Below are 26,629 nucleotides of genomic sequence, written 5' to 3'. Positions count from 1 at the left end.
GAACTTTGTCTACCTGGGTGTGAAAGTTTGGAGTCCGCAGGTGTGTGGTGACGTCACGCAGGTGCAAACAGCCAGGTGACCACACCCAGGGGCCTGCATGGGGGTAAAGCGACACTGCAACAAATCTATTGCAGGTAGCTTTTAAACCGTTTTGACACCGTATGCGCAATTGGTTGTTTTGCGCTGTGTCTAGGGCTTGTTGTTGAAAGGTTGAACCCATCCCTCTCCTTCCACTGCCTTTTACCTTCCAAGTAAAACATTAAGATGCCAAATATTGGGCCTACTAATAGATATCCAGCAGATGATCTACACATGTACTGACAGCAAAAAAATTAAGTGCAGTGATGTTGCTACATAGAGCACAAATATCTAGACACGAAAGAGCCTTTGAAAACGTACATGAAATAAACTGTACGAATATTGACAACAGACGACATCAAAGCAGCATATTTCATATCTAGGGCAAAAATTAAACGAAACCTAGGACATCACAAGAAAGTGCCTTTGATGACTGCAGGCGTTACAAGAATGAAATATGCCTGCTATCTGTTGGGGACTTTTTTTAAAGTAAGATATTGGATGACTGGAGAATCGCCGGGGGGTCTGAGTGGGAAGATGTTCTAACGTGTGTGGGTGGATATTCCAAAGCGGCCCCATCCTTGACATGTTTAACACTGTCAGTCGAAAACAGAAATGAAAAATTAGTCCAGCATGCTGAAAAATGATAGAAAAAAAGAAAGACAAGAAGAAAAGATCTAAACGCAGCAAATCTGAAAATTAATGAAGCAGTCTTCAAACGTAGCTGTCTGAATGATCTGCTACATCGCTACGAAGTATGAACCACTCCATAGCGGCAGAACCCCCATACACAACCCAGTCCTTTTGAGTGATAGCATGTTCCTTAGCACCCCCATATAGACCTCCATTCTACTTTTCTTGTTGAGTAACCGCGGGTTCCCCATGTAGACCCAACCATTTTGAATGATAGCGGGTTCCTGTGTACCCCCATACACACCCCCTATCAATTCCAAGATGGCTGCGGGTGAGAGCGCGGACGAGGTCTGGAGCCTTGGCCAACTTTTCCAGGCGTGCGACCTGGACGGCAGCGGTTTCCTGGAACACGGCGAGTTCGAGGCGATCTGTGGCGAGCTGGGGCCCGACGAGCTGGAGACGGTCTTCCGGGAATTAGACTCGGACGGGGACGGGCGCATCAGCGCCGAGGAGTTCTCGGGCGGCTTCGAGCGGGTCCGCGAGGCCCTCATGAACCTCTCCCGGAAGAGAAGACGGACGCTAAGGAGCCAGTCTACCCTGGAAGACGTCTTGGAGGAGGAAGACGTGAGAACCAAGCTGGGACGGGGTCTTGAGGAGATTTCCTGGTAAGTGTTGTACTTCTCACCTGTAGGAAAGGTGCCGCACACCTGTACTCAGTTGTGCACCTGTCACGGTTACCTGTTGTCTCACCTGGAGGCGGGACGGGTGGCAAGTTTGTGGCGAACACGACACAACAGTGGCGACACAACCGAGCGGCACATGTGGCAGTTTTGTCGCGAAAATCGTTCTTTTCAACCCGACACTGCTGCCGTCTGGCCCGGGAAAATGAATACGAGTAGAAATTGGGTTTAAAAAAGAGGTTGACCAGACTTAGTGAGTCCCTGGGCCTCCGAGCCTCTTCTCTTACCTACTAGCACCTCTAATAAATGAGGACATGGATTGAGCCGTTTATGCCAATTAGTCCTATTTTTATCCACAAATACCGGGTATCACCATATGTTGCCTGCCGTTTTCTGTGGGCCGTTGTGTTTTTCCTGACACAATTATACCGCCTGTTGCGGTCAGAAACCACAGGGCCCGCTGCAGACGATCAAAATCCGTTCCCACTCCCCTAATCTTCCTTATAAGTGCTGAATGCTGAGCAGAGTAAAGCAGTATGTGCCATATTTTAGTCTTTGGACCCCGATCTTCCAAATGCAAGGCGAACACCTTATCACCCCCTAACCCATTGCACTACAAACTACACGATAATGGGCAAATAAACTTTCTCTCCCTCAGATTTCACAGCGCAGTTTTATAACATGCTCTAATGTCACCCGAGGCGTCTTGATATTCAATTAGGTTACAGATCGCTACAAACGTTCTTAAGATTGGCGACAAGGGATCTTTCTAGTCCTCACGTTTCACTCACGCGGTTCCTTAAAACACCCCCTTCTTTCTCCGGGCGTCTTGAGTGGGAGATCTTGCGTAGGTTTTATTTTATCTTATCATTTTGAGTGGGAAATGACAGTCTGTGGGCGATCTGTCGCGGCAAACCCCAAACTGCCGCGCGACTGTTTGTATTCAAAACACGTATATCTATTTCTTATTGTGTCTCCTTCTCTGTGTCTTCAAGCATGAATAGACGTGTAAAGACGGCATGTTCTTTCCTTAAGACACAGATTTCTGAGTCAACCGAACCTTGAATATTCAAGTTAAGGAGTGCAAATACTCTTGAACGTCACCCTGGCGACACACGCCGATTTCCTAATGTCCAAAGTCAGTCCGTCTTCAGGTATGCGCAGGTACAACATGTACAGGTAGGGAGAAGGCTGCAGGTGATTAGGGTGATGTGACACGTTAGGGGTCAATGGGTGAACGTGTGGGGAGAGTCTTTCTTCTGAACTTCCGTACGGTAAAAACAATGAGTGTGGGGAGATCCCCACTCTTGATCTTCAATATGGTGAAAATAATGAGTGTGGGGAGACCCTCTATGTTGAACTTCCGTACGGGGAAAACAATATAATGTTTTATTTGCAAGTTCTGAGGGCTAATTGCAACATGAAACAATACATAGCAAGGGTATACTGTACAGATAGTTAGTGCGAGTTGACAAGCAGCAGAACACAAGGCAATTCTAGCAACTACTACGGAATACGATCTAAGACTTTAGGGTTTGACTTCTGTTTGGGGTTTTACAATGACTGTGCGGAGATCCTCTATACTGAACTTCCACTCTGGAGAAAGTCGTGACGACGCTGTGTGCTCTAGTTTGTAGTTCATTAATAGACAAAAGGGACCTTTTCAGTTCGTTTGAAGGCTTTTCCTTTGTTCCTTTAGAGACCTTTTCAGTGCGTTTAAATGCATTCCGTTGTTCATTTATAGACCCTTTGCTTCAGTTAGAAACCTTTGCTTATCCTTCGCGGATCATGAAAACAAAATATGTACAAAATCACAGATCAAAATATAGACGATCAAAGATTAGGCGTCACATAAAATACGATGAAACTTTTAAGATGTCAGTAAAATATTGTTTTTAAGTTTGAAAACGGTATGTTTGCTGCTGTATAACGTGCATTGTTGTATATCATATGGAGTTCATTGTTTCGCTGTTTGGGGTACAGCTGTGTACGTGGTATTGTAAATTGTCACGGGGCGTAAAACTGAAGAGGGTTACTGTGTACACAACGTCTTGTTACAGGTTCTAGTCCCAGTTCCCGAGTTCGAATCCCAGGAAATACAGGTAGCGTTGTGGGAAGTCGTGTTGCCCTGTTGTGTGGGTTTAAGGCGTGTTGCTGTGTACGCGCCGATGTGTTCCGATACACGTTCCAGGGGGTCTGGTTCTAGATCCCGGGTTCGAATCCCGGGAAGTATGTCAAGTTTTGTAAAAAGTCGTGAGGCCGAGATGTGTGTTTTAAGCGTGTTGCTGTGTACATCACACGACGAGACGTATTGCAGCGTTTGCGGAGTTCGAATCATGGGAAGTAAGGGTGGCGTTGGTTTAAGGTGTGTTGCTGTGTACACGCCGATTCGCTCCGGTACACTGTTCAGAGGCTCTAGTTCCAATTCTCGGGAACTATGATCAGCTTTGTGAGAAGTTGCTGAAACATTACACCAGATGACGTATTCCTGTGTTTGCGGTCGCGAGTTCGAATCCCGGGAAGAATGGGTTTGTTAAACAGCCGAACTAATTAATACCAAAGACCGGAAAGCACTGGCACAATAGTAGGAATTGAAGTCGTGCGGCCGAGGTGTTCGGGCTTTAAGTTTGTTACTGTGTACACACTGGAGGGGTCTGGACACGGGTCAGGGGTTCGAGTCCCGGATCAGATTACCTGCAGGCTTTCACTTTCACCCGGCCGTGGTTGCCATGGCAACGCTCAGGTATCGTCAGACCTTGCCTCCGTTTTAGGTAGACTGTCTTCATGACCTGGCTTCTTAAGGTTCTGTAGTAACTTAATAGGCTTCCGAGATTCTTTTATCTCTTCCTGTGTGAATACTTACCAGGATAGAATCTAATAAAATATTTTCTTTTCTATCTTTTTTTATATATTCGTCCATTTATTGAGACAGCTGGGTGGTACTATCAATTTTGGGAAATGTTAATTTTTAATCAGAATTAGTAAAATAATAGTACAAATTTCTAACATCGTTTATCGTTACCACAATATCAGTAACAAAGTTTGGTCAATATGAGTACATAAATATGATCACACTTATCAAAGACGCCGACATTCAGGGGCAATAAAACACGATAAGGCGTGACGTAAGTGTAATTAATACATTACTTATTGTTATAATGTATGCATTATCAGTAAAATGACATTCCTTTTAGATACATTATTCAACGTCCCTAAAATGCTTTTTAAAATCAGCAGCATTAGGAACCTTTTTGGTAGAATTTGGTAAAATTGTCAGGTGTTTTGTCCATCTATGTTTAAGCCATTGTGGTTCTGTGGGTAAATGTACATAAATTAGTGACATTCCAATTCCCTGCACTGCAAAATATGAACTGGTCCGTGTTTTTTATATATACCGTGCCCCCAGGTGTCTAATAAGTGATAAGTAGTCGCCCTGCTTTATTCCACAGCGCAGAGAAACACAATTATCTACAAGTCTTTCATCCCTCGCGGTGTCGTCGCCCCGTGCTGAACATGTAACTGCCTCTTCACTTTCCCATTTCCCGTGCTTCAGCTCGGCTGGCCTTTTAAGAAAAGAATTGTTTGTTTTCTCGAGGGGTGACACTTGACCGGTTACACCTGGTGCCAGATGTCGCCACGATTATTACATCCGTTTTATCTAGATACAGCGCGAACCAAATCGGTTTCTATGAATTCTATTGTGTGATGAAATAACATGCTTTGTGTCATACCTGGGCCGCGAAAACGTTCGATACGATTATTTCCCGCATCACACGGGGTTCTACGTTGTATCCCATAGAATATTTAGAATGAATTTCGAGTGCGCCGGTTGCGCCGCTGTCGAAAATTCGAATGCCGGATTCGGAGGTTGGACTGTGTACATGTGTAAAATGTGGTAACAGAAACGGTTGGAAATTCTATATGTAATGAACGGTGGTTGATGAAATTGAAGCAGATGGAGACATTTATGATTATGAAAATAAGAAATAATATTGACTCTACTATTCAGACCACAAATTAATGCCCGTGTTTTCCAGTAGACCAGCCCAAATCAAACGAGAGTGACAGAAAATCTGGAAAATTCCATTTGAGATTAGGGGATTTAACGTATCAAATGTGACCATCACTCTAATCTGTCAGGTACTCCAGTGACGTCACAAAATCAACTGTCGCCCCGATTTGCTACATTTCTACTCAGTTGCTACATTTACAACCTCCATGTAATCGTGACCATTCCTCTGGCGCCAGACTGTGTTTACTATCTGATACACTTGTCGCTATCAGGTAGCAAACAACATTCATACATGTCGCAACATAATGAATATTTGCACAAACGTCAACTGACTTTGTCCTATTTTGACATTTGTTTTATCACATTCACTTTATTTGGAGTCAGATCTAAAGAAATAACTGTATAGGAAATCCATAAAATCATAAAAGCCTACAAAAGGCTATTTGCCTTTGAACCAAACTTCATGTCATCTGGCCCAAAAATAAGGCATGGCGCTTTTTGGTCGAAATAGAAAATTCAGCTTGTTTTTGACGGAAAAGGTTGCCGGAGATTTTCTCAGCGATCCGTTCTGTCTTCTTATGATGATGATGTTAGGACTTGCGTCTCTGTCCTCCTTCCCCCAACTACATGTATGTCCATGTTTTGTCACAGCCTCACGGAAAATCGTACAGCAAAAAAGAAATGCGACGAATGTCACCGTCCCTATACGTAGCCTGCATACGCTCATAACCGATCCAGTAATCCGACTGTTATGAAATTCCTAAGTCACCTAACGCCGTAGTTTACCCTTCACATACACCTTAAGTACCTCCTGTGTCAACCCTTCTGAGCCGTAACCTGACACCCCCTCCCCGTTACCCGTGGCAACCGCGGACCGGTGTTGTGGTTATATTTCGTAATCCGTGTTTTGGCCACAAAGTCCTTTCAGAGCCCGGCGGACTTAGGCAAATAAACCGGGGGGGTGAGGCGTATCATGTATACATGTATGTAGCGTGCAGGGAAACCGAGATGTTTGGACAATGGATTGATACTATATCTATGCAACATGTTGCAACTTTTGGCTCTAACCTGGCGATTTAATTGCTACTGGGCTGCAGTCCTTTGGAGGGGTCCCTTTTGTTTAGGAGAGCCATAGCCTGGACTCCAGCCTTCTTAGCTTTAGTCCGCTTCCCGAGTCCGACTAAAGCAAAGAAGGCTGGAGTCCAGGCTAGGAGAGCCACCCCTCGAGTGTTACATGTTAGAGAACCCACCACACTTATCCATAGGCGTACAGTGTATATGCATAGCCTGGACTCCAGCCTTCTTAGCTTTAGTCAGCTACCCAAGCTCCGACTAAAGCTAAGAAGGCTGGAGTCCAGGCTAGGAGAGCCACCCCTCGAGCGTAACATGTTAGAGAACCCACCACACTTATCCATAGGCGTACAGTGTATATGCATAGCCTGGACTCCAGCCTTCTTAGCTTTATTCAGCTACCCGAGCTCCGACTAAAGCTAAGAAAGCTGGACTCCAGGTTAGGAGAGCCACCCCTCGAGTGTTACATGTTAGAGAACCCACCACACTTATCCATAGGCGTACAGTGTATATGCATAGCCTGGACTCCGGCCTTCTTAGCTTTAGTCAGCTACCCAAGCTCCGACTAAAGCTAAGAAGGCTGGAGTCCAGGCTAGGAGAGCCACCCCTCGAGCGTAACATGTTAGAGAACCCACCACACTTATCCATAGGCGTACAGTGTATATGCATAGCCTGGACTCCAGCCTTCTTAGCTTTAGTCAGCTACCCAAGCTCCGACTAAAGCTAAGAAGGCTGGAGTCCAGGCTAGGAGAGCCACCCCTCGAGCGTAACATGTTAGAGAACCCACCACACTTATCCATAGGCGTACAGTGTATATGCATAGCCTGGACTCCAGCCTTCTTAGCTTTATTCAGCTACCCGAGCTCCGACTAAAGCTAAGAAAGCTGGACTCCAGGTTAGGAGAGCCACCCCTCGAGTGTTACATGTTAGAGAACCCACCACGAGTATCCATAGACTTTACTTGGCCTTAGGGGCTCCCGTGTCGACCGACACATGAGGCAGTTAGGTTGGCCCAGCAGGCTCGGTCAGCAGCCATCCTCCTTACATCCATCTATCCATAGGCGTGTATGCAAAATGGGTCATTCGGTGTGGATGGATCGAACCTTACAGTCCGGTCCTACACAGCTTCAGCCGGTGCAAAACCTGGGGGTTACGCCTAGAGGCTATTTAGCGGCAATACACACACAACAAACACGAGGAGATTTTATATTCTATTCAATCAGAATAAAGGGAACAATTCTTTTGTGTAGTTGCTGCATATCTATGTGATTGATGTGGGTATATTTTTTTACGATGAAACTTAGATATAGTTGATCACTTTGTGTTCTACAAGGGGGCGGGGTTGTTTCTGGCATTTTCTTACCGTTCCCTCCTCTTTGTTTTTGACCAAATATTGACTAAAACAGACCTGCTGTGTCCGAATGTTGCGGTTTCACACAACCAAAGTTGTGGTCACCCCAAATAAGGTCAGAAGTCACGCTAATCGGGTGATGACAAAACGTAGAAAAACACCTGATATGTTATGGATGGTTAAGGCTGTTATCCGAGCCTGAATAAATCAGGCATCTATCAGCCTTTCCACTAAAAAAAGAAAAGAAAAGAACTACAAATGTATAACCAAGTGGAAATTTCAATTCCTACATCATTATTTACATTTTATGAATGTTTGAAAAAATGTTATCTTAAGCCCAGTATGCGATTTAAAGTAGTTACCATGTGTAGAGCAATCATATATGTTAGCGCACGGAACCTTATCACTCTGTTCGTTGTTGTGAGAAATAAATGCGCCATTATCATAGTATAACCATAATAACACGTATTACCCTCCCAACAGGGCATAGTAGTTATATAACGGACGTCATGTTAACATCAGGCGAGCGGAAAACCAGCGATAGCGTCGTTTGATCGTAACGATGGTTATTTTTGTGATAGGAATTGATTTCATCCATTACCAAAACCTCTCATCATATGAATACGGTTTGTAACAGGAATCCATATAGGACTGTGCTATTTGCTGTAGGGGATTGAAGGCCAGAGGGCCATTTTGTTTAGGAAAAGCATGTTAGAGAATTTGAATAGAAGTGAGGATTTGAACAATAAGGTAAAAAGAAACTAGATTATGTTGAATTATACATAAAGATTGAGTTTTTGATTTTTAATTTGTTTCATTTCGACCATCTTATATTTGGATGCAAAATTTACATGGTTAGATTCAAGTAAGTTGGTTTTATTTAAAGCAAAGTAGTTACAAAAGCGGACCTGAAAGAGGCAAACTATATTTGTCGGACGCACTTTTCAGCATTTTAAGTGCTTGTCATGTTTGCGACCTGTCGAAACCACCTGTACTGTACGAGTATTGAAATATCTCCACACTTAATATGTCCCCAGGCGGCTTATACTTGAATGTATTTTTGTTGAACGTAGTTATCAGCGTCTGAAGATTATTTTTCTCCTTTTCACATTTCCGTCCTGTCGCAACCACCTGTGCTAAACGAGCGACTGAAATATATCCACGCAGAATATGTCCCCAGGCGGCTTACGGGCAGACTGAGGATGATTTTCGGTTGTTTTTCTGTCATCTCTGTGCGGAAAATCATCGCTATTGTTCCGTACGAACAAGACGTGTCAGCACCGCCTGTTGTAACACACGAACAACATGGGACGTACGCCTGAACCGTCCTGAGATGAACCCAAACAACAACAGCACATCCGAGAAATTGTGGACTTATCTTCATGATATTTGGTTTGTGAGTTGGTGTCGGTAAAATTAAAGGCAAGGTCAATTTTGGGTACCTCAGTACTAGTCAAGCAAAAACAAGTGCCAAAACTCAGCCCAACACCCCCCGCCCCCCCCCCCACACACACACACACCTACAGGACGTATTGTGTCGTTACCGTAAGTATATGTAATAAGCATGTTTGCTTGTACAGTGCACCTGCTTGAAACTGTTTACAGAACACTGCAGGCAACATGTTTTGCAAGTATTAGAAAATGGTTTACACTTAGACACGTGTCTTTGCCTTTCAGTCAACATGTTTTGTGTGTTTTTTGTAAAGAAAGGGAATCAAAAATGCTTTTCAAAAATGACAAAATTTCCTTAAATGACGAGATGTATTTCTCGCATAGCATTGTCCCTGCTATCGATCTTAGCCAGATTATTTTTGGTGTTCTGGAGAAGCCCTAACCCCCATACACGCCCTTTTGACATGCCCACCACCTGTTACCATCGTGAGTCACGGGTTAATCATTACCTCAACACAAAGGGCGGGGAAGGGTTTGTCTGTCTGTCTGTCTGTCTGTCTGTCTATCTATCTATCTATCTATCTATATTATATAGAAAGAGAGAGATATTGTTTGTGTGTGTGCTTGTGTGTGTGTGTTTCAGTGTGTTCATGTAAAGCATTTTCCAGCTACTTTTCCTCTGATATCTCTTTGACATATTATCTTATCTTTCCGTTTATCGTGTTGCATCAGTTTGTATTTGGTAATTCTAGTTAAGGACCACCAAGGCAAAGTCACGTTGATTCTTATATATAGTGGTGTAGGGTTCGGGGTGAGGGTTAGGGTTTGGGGTTAGGTCACATGTGTTGTCCGCATTTGTAATCTAGCGGGAGCTCAACTTACGTAAAGAAGTAGCGTTTATTGTATTTATGTTACCGTATAAGTGGAGAACTCCAAAAAGATTAGTGAATACACTTGTTTATATTTCACTAATTGAGATATTTGGTGAACAAACAAGCAAACCCACCTAACCGAGAGTTACAATCAGAGCAGGACGGACTGGCCTTAACGAAGTGTGCTTATTCACGCCTGGGCGGGGTTAAACCTTCTTATGTATTCAGGTCCACTCCTTCGTTTGAGTCCGGTAATCTTAACTGTTTACCTGTGCATTACCTGTGCGTCTACCTGTGCGTTACCTGTGTGTTTACCTGAGTAAAGGATGATCCCAAATCATTTCACCACATGACGCGGGCTAGCTTTGCGGGAAGTAAAAAAGAGACCCGGTAGTCTTGGACGCGTCGTATAAAATCATGAAGGCCTACGTAAAAGTTAGCTGCTTCTTTTTTTACCAAAACTTCAGGTTATTTTGACCAAAATGAAAGCGTGTCGACGGTTTTGGTCAAAATAGAAGCAGAAATTGTGCAGTTGTGAAAGTGTGTTGTGTCTTGTGATGGAATATGTCACGAAACCACAAACGGCACCGTAAACATAGCCAAATGTTTTGCGAAAGCAAAAATTGCTCGCCCTCTCAGTCACTCATCCCTTATAAACACAGGTCCCTAGCTTGCAAACCCGTGGAATAAAATCGTGAAGGCCTGTATGAAGGTCAGTTGCCTTTACCCTAAAACGTGTCTGTGTACTCTTTAAGCCCCCCTCTCACCGGACCCGCGGCACGCTGGCGGCGTCGCTGCGTCCTAAACAGGATTTGCTACCCTTCACTTTATGATAGGAATACCATTCAAAACGTACAAGTATGGCCAGAAAGACAACAAAACACACAACGTTTTTTGTCGATGACAGTCGTTGAGTGCTTTGTCAATGCGATCGGCCGCAGCGACGCCGCCAGCGTGCCGCGGGTCCAGTGAAAGGGGGGCTTTAGTTACCCCATTCCCCGTTAATACACAGGTCCATTGCACACCCGTCTCGCCCCGCCTACCCCAATATTTAGTCTCCCTCTCCGCTGAACCGTGCCGCGCGAATGGCGTGATTAACCTGCGGTAACTTCGCCTGAACACAAGCTAGCGTCACGGGGCGCTACGTGACGACACGGGTGGCTACGTGACGTCACGGTAGACCTGCGAGCGCCAAGCAAAACACTATGGGGAACAAGACGTAGCTTCTTGGAGAAACAATGCTTAAAGAACCTGACGCTTAAATCTTATAAGTCTTGAGACGTAGCTTCTAAGAGAATCATTTCTTAAAGAAACTGACGCTTAAATCTTAAGTATTTTAAGATTCTTCAAGACGGTGGCGTAGCTACTTGGGACTGCCTTAGAAAGGTGTTCTTTTTTCATATTCTTCTTTCTTAAGGAGGAAGAACAAGGATTGTTGAAATGTTGCTTTAAGACCCATTTCAATATGGTACACCTGTTTCAATAGGGAGACACTAATGACGAACTCATTTCACATACCTGCAGTTTGAGTCTAAACCGCATGGTGTCACCCCAAACTGTGGTTTATAAATAATGATTCAGAAACCAGCTGATGATTCAGACAGTAAGAACTTTGGGCAACATTCGTTTCAAGAGATTTTGAAAAAAATGTTATTCAAACCTGTACCATTAATCCTATTATTAGACTTGTGCCATAAATCCTGGTGCACTTGAACCTCCGAATCGTGGATTCTGGCGTCACAAAAGTGTAGGGTTCATGCCTGTGGCAAGGACAGACCCTAACGATGTTGAAATGTTAAGTACACTGTACACGTTTTTTTTTAAACTTGAAGGACGACAGGGACTTAATATGAACAATTCCTTACAAGAGCTTTTGATTCAATTGTGCTTGAGACTGTTACCATTAATCTAAGAGCACTTGAACTTGTGAATCATGTTCCAAAGTGCTATGATCACGTATTCGGTAAGGGGCGATCATGGTATGTTGAGTACACTAGACATCTCTTTTACACGTTAAGGGCTCTTAATTGCGAATGTCACGTTTAAATGTTAAGTTTTAAAGGAACATTTGCGTTTTGATATGACGTTGGGATGAGTCGCGTCTTTTTGAGAAAAGTCATTTAGTGACGAAAAGTTTAAATCATGAAATAGGAACTGACTATGAAATTCCCCCCGAGTTTGATCTGTCAAAGTTGACAGTCTTTTAAAGGCTAGTAGGTAACCTTAATCTCCGAGCAGATCTATGCGGGGCGCTGAAAATCGTATATGCTTGCCAGAGAAGCTCCAGTCAGCCAGATAAGCTCCTGGCTGGAGCTTCTCTGGCTGACTGGAGCTTCTCTGGCAAGCATATACGATTTTCAGCGCCCCGTATAGATCTGCTCGGAGATTAGGCAACCTTGCCGACCAACTCCCAACCACAGCTGATCAGCGACTTTGCTCACGACTAACTCGATCCCAACCATAGTCGGCAAATTTTCGGAGGCCATGGTTTTCTTCACGCGGGGCTTTACGTGCATTTTGTCACGTTGTCGGGTGTTTACTGCCATATACGCACCTGTAGCACTGCGTGCCCCTCGCCATGTTGACACACGGCGAGTGTTTTGTAGACAGGATAATTTGTTTCCATTCCCGCCCTGCTGACAGCCGGTACACCAGTGGACTGTTACTGCTAATCCTGTTTATAAAACAAGCGTCACTCTTAGATTCGGTTTAGATATTAATTTGACGTTATAACAACCCACATGAGCGTAATGACTTATCTAGAACGTTGGTATTTGTTGAAATTTCATGGCCTAAATTCTACTTTACTACAAACCTACTTTACATATACAGCTTATATACACGTACATTTTACACGTGAACTGCTTGTAACTTCTAAGTAGATGGTGCATATTTTGAGGGTATAAGTTTACTTGTATAATCACATATTGTCCGCAGCATAGAATTATATTTTTCTTACCATTAATTTGATATATCATTCTTTTATAAAATATGTGTCACTCGTAGATGTGGTTTAGATATCAATTTGACTTAATACCAAAGTATTACAATGTAGCTGTATAATCATGTAAAATGTAATGAAATGACATACTGCCCGATTCAATATAATAGCTTTTGTATTGCCCTTAATTTGACTTGATATACAATCCTGACGTCCCCGCTTGTACAGGTACACGTGTATTTTACAAGTGGGTTCATCAAACAAACTAACAACCAACTAGAGTATTTTTTCCAAGTGGGTATTACGTTCGCTAATATTTTATTTATTTGTCTGGGATACACACGTGTTTTTTCCTATTATCTTCAATTCCTTCTTAGAAAACTTGTTCCACGTATGATGTGCTACACATGTGAACTCGTTGCACGCCTATTCTTGAGTATGACGTCTGGCTATAGTCAGCTATATAATGATACATCGTCCGCGGTATAATAATGTGTATTTCCCCTGTCGTTAATTGGTTCAGCGCCCTTAAATCTTTGTTCGCGGAGCCAAGAATAGATTTATGTAACTTATTATTTTTATCATCTTTTTGCAGTAGAGCCAGAGCCACATGTCAAGTGCGTATTCCGCAATTGTGTTCTCTTTTTGAATTGTAAGGTGGAGGCCGTAACCATTAGATACTATAGATGTGGAGTCTTCACATGTTTAAGCCACGCTCCGAGTTAGACACTATGACGTGCCACACATGTACTGAACATGTGAGCCGATTGTTCTCGTGTACTTGAGTATTCCGTGTGCCCATGCATATTCAGTTGAATAATGATGTATTATTCGCGGTAAGATGATTGTATTTTCTCTTAATTGGTTCATGTAAGATGTTTTTGAAGTAGTCCCAGGTGTGTGTATGACATGAACGTATTTACCTCCGTGAAAAAGGGAGGGATAGTTTTTGGTCTATTTGTCTCTTTGCAATATTCAAGAACCACTGAATGGGTGGTGATGTCATTTGGTGTGTGGGTAGTTATCGTGAGCTCGATTTGGGGCCTCCTAGTGGCCGACATTGGTAGTGCAGCCGTTTTCTGTATCTTTGGTCCTGGACATGCTGTTGTCCAGATTTCTCGTTTATATTTCTCTATATCTCTTCTTGGTGGACATTGAAGTCATTAAGTTCTGTTGGGTTTCTTCATCAATCAAGCTATGTTTTGAGTTGGACATCCATGTCTTTTGTTCACGGGTTTGAAGGATTGTTTTGTGTATATTTAAGGAGATGATATTTACCGCGTGCAAACAGGTAGAGAATACAGTAGAGAATATCTGGATATTATATTCTATATAAGTAACCCTACATGAGGATAGGTGTATATTATACTTTGTACTTTAAATTTTCACCAATATTTGCTTTATGTGTTTATAGTATATTTGTAGAAGGCCTTATGTAGGTAACTGTGTTTTTGTTGTGTCTACTCACTGTTGTCTGTGATACAACCGGCAATTTGAAACGAAGCACGTGTGAAACCCGGTAAAAAGTAGTTCTGTTGCTATGCATTTTATTTTGAATGTTTGAACTGTTTCTAGAGCATGTCGGGATCGTTCCTCTTTCACTGAAACCGCGATGACCTTGGGTTTAGGTGAGGGTTATGGGTCAAGGTCACAGCATACTAATAATGTGCTATTGTCGTTCTGTTTAAACCATACAAGTAACGTAACGCACTCCTTTATTTTTGTGGTTATCGATTGTCCAATAATCGATTAATCGATAGATTTTTATTTGAATTGGATTAACCTTATCGATCTTAGTTACTCTCTGTGAGAACGGTCAGAAGCCCTAAATAGAGCATCCAAGGGAGAAGCGTATACTTTTGTCGCTTGTATGTCTGTCCCTGTCTGTCTGTTTTTCTATTTGTTCATTTGCTTTCTTTGTTTGGTTGATTGCGATTCCAAATACAAACACTGCGGCATTGCTATGCATCATCAGTGCTGCTATCTTTGTCAGTTGGATTGAAAGGGTCAAAAAGCGGTATGCTTAAGGGGGTGAAGTCTGCCATCTCTAATTCTTTGCTTTAGCTTTCCTTGGGGTAACTGAGCTCTTTGAACTACATTTTATCAGATATTCTCGCAAGAACGGAGAATTCGTGATTTGCGACGGTCCCGTTGCTACTAAAACATGCGAAGAGCGTTCCGAACTAATATCGTTAGCAACAAAAAAGAACCCATGCGACCGCCCCTTGGTAATCAATAATTAACCGCTATTTCAAAAATTAGGCGTCATTTGTAACGAGATCATTATAATTAGGCGACGTTGTAATTAGTGATAAGAAACACAAAAGGTGATACAGCCCGTAGTTTATATGTTTTGAGTCCGACAACAAGATGCCCCGGGTTTACACACAAAAAGTCGTCTCAACCCGTGACGAAGTATTTACAGTTTGGGTTATTGATGTTTTCTGCACTTTGCCCCACTCTGCCGAACCCACTTCACGTCGATTGGTCGCCACTGGCACCGCAGCGATGCGCAAACAAGGCGTAACATGTGTTGTGCCCTCTCATGACGTCACCGCGCCACTTGTTTGCTTGAGTGACACCGGTGTTGGACGACTCTTTCTGTGAGAGGGCCACCTTCCGCCCGGATGTACAGCACTGGGAACGAGCTCTTTAAAACGGGCCAGCTTCGCCATATTTGCGCACCTTATAACATTTTCTGTCACGGAAGACACAACAAGAAAGCGCGGGAAGTCGACCTCTTCTCTCAGAGTGATTGACAGCTATGTTAGACGACATTGCGGGGGCAACGATTCGACAGGACGACCCGGACTCTAACAAGTGCCAGTGAGCCAACAGTGTTCGCCGTTTGGTGGGGCAAATTAGTGCACCTAATCAGATTTTCTGTCACAACATACGCAACTGGAAAGCGCGGGAGTTACTAGTAGACCCTTTCTCTCAGAGTGAGTGACACCTGCGTTGGACGACAGTGCGGGGGCGAAGATTCAATTGGACGACCCGTACTCTAACAAGTGTCAGCGAGCTAACAGTGCGAGCAATTTAAATTTTTCGAGGAACCGTTCCGGCGTTCTACGAAGCAAATCTCCGTGAATCTTCAAGGAACCCGACAAGACAGGCCGACTGAAGGTGACCTCTGTGCCCTTTGTCTGAGGAATTGCCCGCCTGATTCTCCAAACGACCCGGCAAGATTTGATCCCTGCGTCGTGACTGGAATTTGATTGACAGCGGCAACGCACGACAAAACATGACTACATCACATTACCATTATCAGTGAAGAGGGTGGACTATTTTGGGATTTCTGTGAACACACTGAATATCGCGGTTTGTTATTGCCGTAGCTAGCAGACGATTTTTGCCATGGAGCTTGACGAAACATTCTCAAAGGAACGTGACAGCTTCGGCTCCGAGCCCGAAGACTTGGAAGAAATCTTCAGCAACTTAGACCGCTCGGGAAGTGGTTTTATCGAAAAATCGGACTTCGAGAATCTTTGCCAAAATCTAGAACTGGACGGAGAGGAGGTAGAAGCGGTTTTTAGAGAACTGGACAAAGATGGCGACCGGAGAATCAGTTTGCATGAGTTCACGGACGGGCTGAAACATGTGGAGCTTTTCGTGCGACAGAGAGCGACGTCAACCCCGGCCGTCATGGGCATGGCCGAGAGAACTTCCAGTCCGGTCACAAGAGAGGCCTGGGGGCTCTTCAGCCACCGGTCCGGCCGGGATCTATTCCTACTGCCCAGGTAAATGCGTTCAGCTTTTTATGTCAACCCGGCGGGAGATTTTGACTCTGCTGTCATATTCTGATTTAAAACAGAAGTTACGCAGCGAAAGCAACATAGGTCTGGCTCAGATCTGTTTCTGTTGCTCAGGTAAATGCGTTCAGCTTTTTCGTCGACACGGGAGATTTTCAATTTGGGAACAACAGAAACATCGCCAAAGTTTATATTCTGATTTAAAACTTTAAAAGTTACGCAGCGAAAGCAACATAGGTCTGGCTCAGATCTGTTTCTGTTGGCCAGGTAAACGCGTTCAGCTTTTTATGTCAACCCGGGAGATTTTCAGGAGAAGAAATATCATCGGAGTTCATGTATTCTTCAGATTCTGCTGTGATATTCTGATTAAAAACAGAAGCTACGCAGCGAAAGCAACATACATGTAGGACTGGCCTAGTTTCTGCTACCTATAGAAACACGTCAACTTGGGACAGGTTTTTAGAACTCCGAAAGCAGAAGAAGAAACGTCATGACGGATTCAGAACATGCTGACAAATTCTCTGGTTGAAACAACAGCTCTATTTTCACAAAAACACCTTTATAAACACATGTAAACACATTCAGCTCTTTGTGTAAACTCACGAGAGTTTTACAGCCTGAAAGCGGAACAAACGGCGTGAGAACTCACTTCAAAATCCTCCGGCGTGTTCTAATTATTAACAAAATCTACACCACGAAAAAGAAACGCCACCGTTAACCAGACCTTAGCACCCGCAATTTACTGTCCTGGAGAGTTTAGTTCAGTTCAGAGTTTGATAGGACCATTACAAACGTATTCAGCAGTTAGGTGTCCAACAGAGTCTGTGTTCACCTCTGTTGGCGTGTTCTAGATACAAGTTGAAGTTACACACAGAGAAAAGAATCCCGTTTACTCACGCGTAAAATCAATAACTTCAGAGTGTTGATCGGAGTGAGAGCAAATGAACGGTCAAATGCCAAACTGTTTGTGCTTGAGTAACTGCTATTTGGTGTGTTTACGTTTGTTTTTGAGGCAGGTTTAAACTTGCTCGTGTGACTGTTATTACGTATGTCACAGACAGTAGAGATTTGAATTCAGGAGGACAAATTTGAATTCCAATATTCAGATCCCAATTGAATAGTTGAATTCTAATCTCTCCTTGAAGAATTCTAGATTCTCCTGAATTCCATTCGCTACTGTGACAAATTATACCTCAACTTACGTGGTAACTTTTAGGTTTAACCGTCAAACATGGCGGATAGAAGTGACGTCAGAGTCACGTGAGTGCAGATCGTGACCTTGTACTTTAAGGTCAATGATTTTTCCTGACACTAGACCAGGCTTGTCTGGTTTGACTTCTTGTCTCTGTGTATGTGATGCACAGATGCTTCGATGGGTTTAGGTAACCCTGTCTCTGTTCTGTAAAAGATCTTAAGAGATATCAAACTATATCAATACTATAAAAAAGGTATGAATGACAAATAATCAGCAATAGGTTCAAATGTCGGATTAAACTTTAGAATAGATGTTTTGAATCTCTTATTTACAAATTTAAGCTGACCTGCTTTGTAGTGACCGAAATTACCCCCACTTTTACCCATACTGATTACTATAGGGCAGTCCCAAATTGCTGCAGGGGCGCTAATTACAATATTTAACTCTTCCGCTCCTAAGGGCAATGGGACCGTCCAAAACCACTCCTTTCACCCCACGGTAATTTGGAAGCATCCACTTTACAGCACGTCGAAAACGTGAAAATGTGGAGTTTGACTTGTACTTGTGGCCAGATGGTAATACGTATAGTCGTGATATGGTGAGACCAAACATAAAACTTAAAACAATTTTTGCAAGACTCCCCCTTTGGATCTTGGAATGACCCAAATATATCTCTTCCGCAGCTAATTATAGCTTCACCTTGGAACATACCAATTTAGACAGGTGCGATTCTAGAGACTAGATGTTATAACTTCATAGTGTACACTTATGAAAAACAAATCAAATAGAAATAGCGAAAAGTACTGTCATATTTCAAGAGAATTTGAAATAGTCTTTTATAAACGTTCAACGAAGTGTGACTTGTTGTTGTCTGCTACGCTTGAGTAGTCTTGAGAACATGTTCGACAGGTCCCAGCTGGCGCTATTCTGTCATTACGTCATTAACAGACGAGACTTGCGTTCGTTCAGAACGCTCAAAATGTCGTCCGAAAGAGACGTTTTCTGGTACACTGATGAAGACTTAGACCTGTTGCCAAGGTAAGATGCTGCCAGTTTCTTAAGGTCCGTGTCTTAGATGTGAATGAAGAAATGGTCCCCAAACAAAGCTGGTGTCGTTACGCGAAGTGGTAGTTTCGAGGCGTCACTGCTGAAGTGTTTTGAATAATGTCATGTCGTCTGCTAGGAGGTGGGTTTTGGTATGTACAATTGTACGTACAGAAGGGGTTGGGTTGGGAGGGCAGACCTTTATATCAAGGTGTGTCGAATTCCGTCCTAATGTAGACTATTTACACGCGATTACTTGAACTTTATTTCGATCCATTCAAATTTACGGTTTCTACCTGTACGCGTATGCAAGCATTAAAAAGTCGCTATAAGATTAAAATCTTTAAGCCCAGGTTCTCTACATGTATGTCTCCTGCCCACACGCAGTATGCTAGATACAGTAAGAGGTTAGAGGGAGGCGTGCTCTGAATAACAAACTTTATTGTGCGTTCAGCCGTTAAAGCGATATGGTTCCAATGTGGTCTACTTTAATATGATAAATCGCCATATGGATTAATAATGTTTATAGATACTGGTATGAAGACTATATACTGTTGTAAGAATCGAATATATCTTACTCTCAATGTCGTTTGGGACGACTCTATAATGATTTGATAGATTTTTCCCATAGATTCTGTTCTTCAGTAGCCTGAGTACCAGCCTCCGTAGTGACCGCTGGCTTTAAAAAAAATCGCTTGCTTTTTTTGAGCCAGCGGTCACTACGGAGGCTGGTACTCAGGCTAGTTCTACAGTGTACTTCGCCTACATGTCGCCTACATGTCGGATAAACGATTCTTTTCTATCTGCCTTACTGCATATCTACGATATATATGCTATAATTGTGTTTAAAATTCATCTCTGAAGGGTTGACATATTTCGTTTTGGACATTGTATAAGTACATATCTTCCTTAACCGTTCATTCATTCATTCCTCCCATCCTTCGATCATTCATTCATTCCTTTCTTCCTTTCCCTCATTCGTTCATTCGTTCATTCCTTCCTTCACTCATTCGTTCATTCCTTCCTTCACTCATTCGTTCCTTCCTTCCTTCACTCATTCGTTCCTTCCTTTATTCATTCCTTTCTTCATTCAACCATCCATTCATCTCACATGACCACGCAGACGGATAATGCCCCACAGTTACCGGGTCAGTCTGACATGAACACACCAGCTTATCGGTAATATTTTACACATGACGTCTTGTTAAACTCTCATCTCCGGGAGGAACTAACATACTCAGGATGTCAACAGATCTCAAGAACGATCTAATGGCTTGGTGGGGTGGGGAGGGGGGTCTTCTGTGGGAAGGGGGTTCTTGTGATTGGAGGGGGGTCTTATATGGAAAGGGGGGTATTTTGATTGGAGGGGGCTCTTATGTGGGAAGGGGGGTCTTGTACTGGGAAGGGGGTTCTTGTGATTGAAGGGGGGTCTTGTGCTAGGAAGGGGGTTCTTGTGATTGAAGGGGGTCTTGTGATTGGAGGGGGGGCCTAAAATGGGAAAGGGGGAAGACATGGAATAGCGGTCTTGGAATATGGGATGAGTCTTGGAATGGGGGAGGTTTGAGATTCAAATAGAATCCAGTTCTTTTGATGTGGAGGGGGTCTTAAGTGGTCTTTAGATGAGAGGAAGAGTCGATCTTATGATTTGACAAAAACTGGGGTTCTTGTTGAGGGAATGTGGTCTGGTAAGGAGGACTTGGTGGTCTTGATTGCAGTTTTATGCTGCATATCCTTTTTTTAGGAGAACGAAACATTTGACAAGTTTTCGCTGTACCGACGGCCTTGACTTACATCAGAACACTGTTGAAAGGAGGTGACGTTTGTTTGTACATCTTTGCACTTGTCTGTTCATCTCCGGACAGGAAAGGCAAATTTGTTTGGGTCGGGTTTGGGTCGGGTTTGGGGTCATGGTGCCACGGTACGAAGTGGGGAAACAGATAAAGATATTCAAATAGTGCCCGTGTAAATAAGTAACACATTATGATATAACGACATTGCGATATTGTAATGCAAGTTTTATTGCAAGTTCATGTTAATTGCATGTCCATTGTTGAAATAAAGGGGAAATACATACATGTGACTGTGAACTACATAATATTAGTATTGGCTATATCTAGACAAGCTGGGTTTGACTTTTTTTGGAGGTAGTGGAAGACGAAAAGTCCCACTTTTTCCAGAATTTGTGGGTTCTGTGATTTTAAGAGGAAAGTGGCTTCTTGTTCGTCATGACTGTTTGGGTATAATATAATAAATAAAGTCATAGAAAAATCTTTAAGTCGTGCAGCTGCCTATTGTAGCAAAAATTGGAGGAAAAATCACCGAAACCAGTCTATTCTGGTCTGAGCTGGTTGACATTTTTACGTTACCATAGAAACACCACGTAATGCCCTTGTGTTTGGTCCAAAGTTCTTTGTAACCATGGCGACCGTATCACGTAACGGACTAAATTGGTGAAGGCCACAAAAGCGCCGTTACAATTCAAACACAACAGGAGATACGGCTACATTGTACCGGCCCTATGAATTAACGGCTACATTTGTTTGAACTGCTACATTGTAAGGATTGTATGAACGGCTACATTGTAGCAACGTCGTCGCGACGGGAGAATGTTGCAATAGGAACTCTTGCATAACGCTGTAATATATAATCACAGTCTGGACATGTAGAGAGCCGAAATAGTTTCATCAAATTTTTCAAAGTCATGCTTCGTGTTAGCCATAAAGATACGAAGGCTTAGGCAACTTAGATGTACAAATTTATACATTTACATTGTACATTCATCCAAAATCAAACTGAAACCAATGTAAGGCTTTAAACGCAGTACCATATCACCTTCCATATCTCTGTATTTCATTTTTTCTTCTCTGTGCAGTACACCTGTATTGTATACCATTGCTTTGCTTTATTTGAAATTAGCCAACCGCCATGCATTTGCCATAAAGTTACTATTGTCATTATCATCACATTATGAAATTTGGAGACAGCTACGTGCAAGATAGTAAGTAGGTAGCGTTCATAAATAATAATGATTTAGATTCATTTGATATCAGTACTGTTATTGGGGGAGTTGTGTAACGTGTTTAAAATTTGATGAGCCTACGTCAAGACATGCTAAATTGTCTAAACCTCATTAACATATCTATTCAGAGTTCTGGTATAAATCTGGTTTCCCAGTCCTATCGTTAGTCACTGACGAAAGACAGCGGATGCTGTCTGAAACGTCTGACTGTTTCAAAATTTTATCCAGTTGCTTGAGTAACTATTTTTGGCGTGTTTAAAATTTGTGTTGTATAAGCTGCTGTGACTTCAATAACTTCGTAACTGACCGCCTATATAGCTCGTTATTGACGCCATAACGAACCATCAGTGTCACCTGTTCCGGTGGTTTATTCTATCATAACAGACCGCCTGCGGTTAGTTGGTTTCATAACCCCTGTGGTTCATTCTATCGGCTTGATAAGTGTTACACAGCTTGCACAGTGTTTTATTTGAGATCAGGCTATTTGGCCATCGATGCCCTGTGATTGTTCGTAGGTGTTTTCGGTGGCATGCGTCTAGCTTGTCTATCGCTGTCTGTGGAGCAGCCCAGCTGTTACAGTTGTAGAGCATGATTGACACACATGTGGCATTATCTTGATTGTTGGCATCATATCTCCCATTTTCTGTACCGGTTTCATAACTTACTACCCGTAGTTTGATCATCTAATTACAATGCCCCCACTGTGCCGTTTAAATAACAGCTTCTCCGAGATGAAATAATGTCAGTTGTATTATTATTTTTTTTCTTACTTACAGGGATACACAATTAGCATGCATTAGAATGAGCTATATGTTCTTCCTCTGGTCCAACATAAATACAGCACATACATGTAAGATACATGTGAACGTAACAACCATACATAAAATACGAAAAGTACATTATTAGATAAAAAGCAGAATTATCAAAATTCACATATATGTAAGGCTTTTTATAAGTAGCTTCAGTACAGATGTGTACGAGCAAGGAGGTTCAAAATCAATTTCGAAACCTCCTTGGTACGGAGATCAGCTATAATGGCAGATGTTTACGGCACGCGTCTTCTGAAATGTAGCAGATATTTCTTACGATCTGCTACATAGAGAGGGTGTTTGTTACATGACAGATGTAGCAGTTTTACATCGCGACTGATGAGGGGTGGTGTTTATTTGCCACAGTTCGCGACTCCCGAACTGTAGCAGTTTTCTACCTGTTTGTCACAGTGGAGGGGGATCTGTTACACGTCAAGTGTGGCAGTTTTTGTTGTCGACCGTTGCATGACGGATGGATTGTCCTTCGGACCCGGATGTTTGGTGGAATGTTTGAAGATTTCTTACCGACGACCTTTGACATGTAAGTGGCGTGAGGGGGGGGGGGGGGGTGGGGGCGTACGTTAATCTAGTGTTTGACAGTCTCGACACGATTTGACAACTTGTAAAGACATTCCATTCCAAACTCTCAGTCGCCGCAGATCTTCAAATAACCTTTCAGTGTCGCGGTCGTTTTAATTTATTGCTGTCATTAGGACCCTTTCACATGCGTCAAACGGCAGGTACACTGTATACGACGAAAAATTGCGAGGGTATTGATGATGAATGGTTCAAGATACAGTATGTAAAGCCATGCATATCCAAACTCTCTTATTGACAAAAATATTGGAGCAATAAAATTGCAATAAAGATCACCATGTCCTCCCTACAAGACCCTTCCCATTACAAGAACCCCCATGTCAATTAAGACTATCCCTACAATTTGAAATCTACTTCCATATCTTAAGACCACCTCCCCATCAAGAGAAGGCTCAGACGCCAATTCACCTTTCAGTGTCGCTGGCTTTAAACATGTTGTTTGCTATTAGGATCTTGTCGCATACGTCGTCCGTTTATTTATTTATTTATTTATCAATCTTTAGGGTAGTCCCTTCAGTTAACAAGGTAACTGATTTCCAAGGGAGCCCTACAGGGGTAGGGTCCGTTAGGTATACGACAAGAAATGAAGAGCATTCGTAGGACAGTTATAGAGAATCGTACAGAATTCAGCGGTCGTTTCACGGAACAGGTTGTCGTAGTTCCTTGTCGACGGTCTGTTTTGTCATGGCTTCACTGAAAGGCGTGTGGCAAAGAGTCAAATGACGAATTGTTCTGCGCCTTTTGGCTACAAACGATGTTATGTTGCCACCATTGTTAGTTGATTTGTATCGATCTGTTGTTTCTGCTCCTGAAGTTAGCTTACCTTTTCACTGGCGTTGTTTTGTTGTTAGGTTGGAGAAGTTAAAGAGGTATAGATGTATTTTGGGCTCTTTTCGTTACATGTGTACTGGTTTATTTCTTGTATTAATATTACATTAAAAAAAAAAAACTTAAAACTAATTTCCAAGCAAAGGTTTGATTCCGGCCTGTCTTAGACGTCGTTTTAGACGTTTTTATAGGGCTTTCTATTTTGTCAGTTTTTTGTTTTTTGTTTTGTCCTAAAAAAACATGTCGAAGCCTAACCTCTGCTTGGAGAATAACTTAAAGCTCCTTTTCCCTTGTAATTTTTCTTCGGAGTCTCTTTGAAACCAAGGACATTGTTGAAACCTAACACACGCGCACAAACGTGCTAGTGTTGACAGGCCTAAAATCGGGAACGCCCTTCATATGGTCCTACCGCCACGGTCGTGCACTTCAACAATGAACCCGGGACAGTTAGACACAATCAGCGAACCTCTCACTACGGGCTTAGTGTTGTTATTACTGATCCGTACTCTCCAAGCAGAGGTTAGACTCGGGCAGGATTTCGGCTGACTGGCTCGTTTTCTTTATGTCGCCAGCCCACATAACAACATTCAATGTAAACATGTGTTGGCTGGCGTTGAGACAAAATGAGACAAAATGTAATGCTTAAAACACGTCAAAAACCAGTCAGTGCCTTACCTCTGCTTGGAGAGTAGCTGATCCAAGCAAACTGCGGCTTGTAAACCTGTTTAGCGGAACTTTGTACCGTGTTTTCATACTGTGGGTGTTTCTTCCGCTCGCGTGAGCCTTTTTTTCAATCCGGCTTTGTCAGAATGATTGTGTCTTTTGGCAAGTCTCTAAGCCTGCAACTGTTCGGTATGGTGTGTCATGTGTCGAGATTTATTTTACACACATAAAACAAACATGTCCCATCTTTTGTCGTATGATGTCCTGTTTTTATCTTATTGTTGTCCTATTAATTCTTGTCTTATGTCGAATTGTCTTTGTCTTATCAAATTGTGCTGTTCTATTTGAACGATAGAAAGGTCACACACCACGACCTGTTTACACCGTGGAAACTTGTCCAGTTTTTGTTTGATTCTTGTCCTGTTTTTGTTTTTTTTTGTGAATGGTTTATTTCAGAAAGTAAAATAATGCTCAACAGTAGCAGTCAACGGACTGAATTGTTGCAGTAGCATTCACATTAAAATTCATCCACATCATTACACAATTGAATACGAAGTCCATGATACAAACACACATTAATTATTAAAACCATTAATTCTTTAAGACAATATACAAAGATCTTAGAGATAGACATTACATATACGTATTAAGCAAGCGGACAATGAATGGTACGGCACTGTTGCGATATCGGTTTGTATTGCAACGAGGATCGTTAAGTTTATGCGACGATCTAGTTTGGCGCCTACTAATGTGACCTCTGGTGGATGGCAAAAGGTGTTGGAAATGTACAGATTGACTAAGAGTGTTCGCAAAGTTCGTGACCAGTTGAAGACGACGTGTCTGGAGGGAGGGTAGACCCAGGTGAACACAGGCATCAGTGTAAGACGTGTAGTCCGCGCCCATAATGATCCGTACAGCACGGCGTTGGACCTTCTCGATTCTGTTGCTCAGTGTGGTGGTCAATCCTGAGTGCCAGATAGTAGCGGCATACTCAAGAACTGGGCGAACATATGTGACGTAGACTGTGACGAGATCTTCAGTGGAGATGTGGAAGTGTTTCAGTTTACGGAGTAGGAACAGGCGCTGGCTTGATTTGCTACAGATGGCCTCAACGTGGGAATTCCATCGCAGATCGTGTTGTAGGAATACTCCCAAGATCTTCATCACTTTCACCTGTTGTAGTTCGATATTGTTTATTTTCAGGGAAGGTGTTGGGTACGGGACCTTACTGAAGTATATATGAAGAACTTTACATTTGCCAGGATGGAGCTTCATGTGGCTGTCGTATGACCAGTTTTCCAGATCAGTCAGGTCATGTTGTATATTAGAAGGTGCTGAGATAGGGTGTCTGACTTCTAGTAAATTCAAATCATCTACGAACTTCCATTGCTTCGAGACAGCATTACGAGCAGCACCATTGATATACGCAATGAAGATTAACGGGCCAAGCAGTGTGCCCTGAGGCAGGCCGCATGTAACAGTGACGTTGTCAGAAAGAACCCCGTGGTACCGGACCAACTGGCGCCTGTTTGTCAGAAAGTTAGTGATCCACCTCGTCAGGGAAGGCCGTAGACCGAGATCAATCAATCGGCAGATGGCGACATTGTGGCAAACGCGATCAAATGCCTTACTGTAGTCAGTGGCAACAAGTGAACACAATGTACCTGGCTTGTCGGTGGCCTTGAAGATCTC

The 26,629-nt window shown here is 42.8% G+C and overlaps 1 protein-coding gene across 1 annotated transcript in view; it reads left to right on the top strand.

The window, feature by feature from the left end:
• The first annotated feature begins 1,026 nt into the window (after positions 1–1,026).
• LOC136425212 (uncharacterized) overlaps positions 1,027–26,629 on the top strand; it is a 55,547-nt gene continuing 29,944 nt past the window's right edge. Inside the window, exon 1 of the mRNA XM_066414008.1 lies at positions 1,027–1,376. Coding sequence (XP_066270105.1) covers positions 1,033–1,376 — 344 coding nt within the window. The 5' untranslated portion in view covers positions 1,027–1,032. The remainder of the gene's footprint in view (positions 1,377–26,629) is intronic.

Source organism: Branchiostoma lanceolatum, chromosome 19, assembly GCF_035083965.1.
Source record: "Branchiostoma lanceolatum isolate klBraLanc5 chromosome 19, klBraLanc5.hap2, whole genome shotgun sequence".
NCBI classification, from domain to species: Eukaryota; Metazoa; Chordata; class Leptocardii; order Amphioxiformes; family Branchiostomatidae; genus Branchiostoma; species Branchiostoma lanceolatum.
Note: the sequence above shows the minus strand (reverse complement) of the source record. Positions and strands in the feature narration are given on the sequence as shown.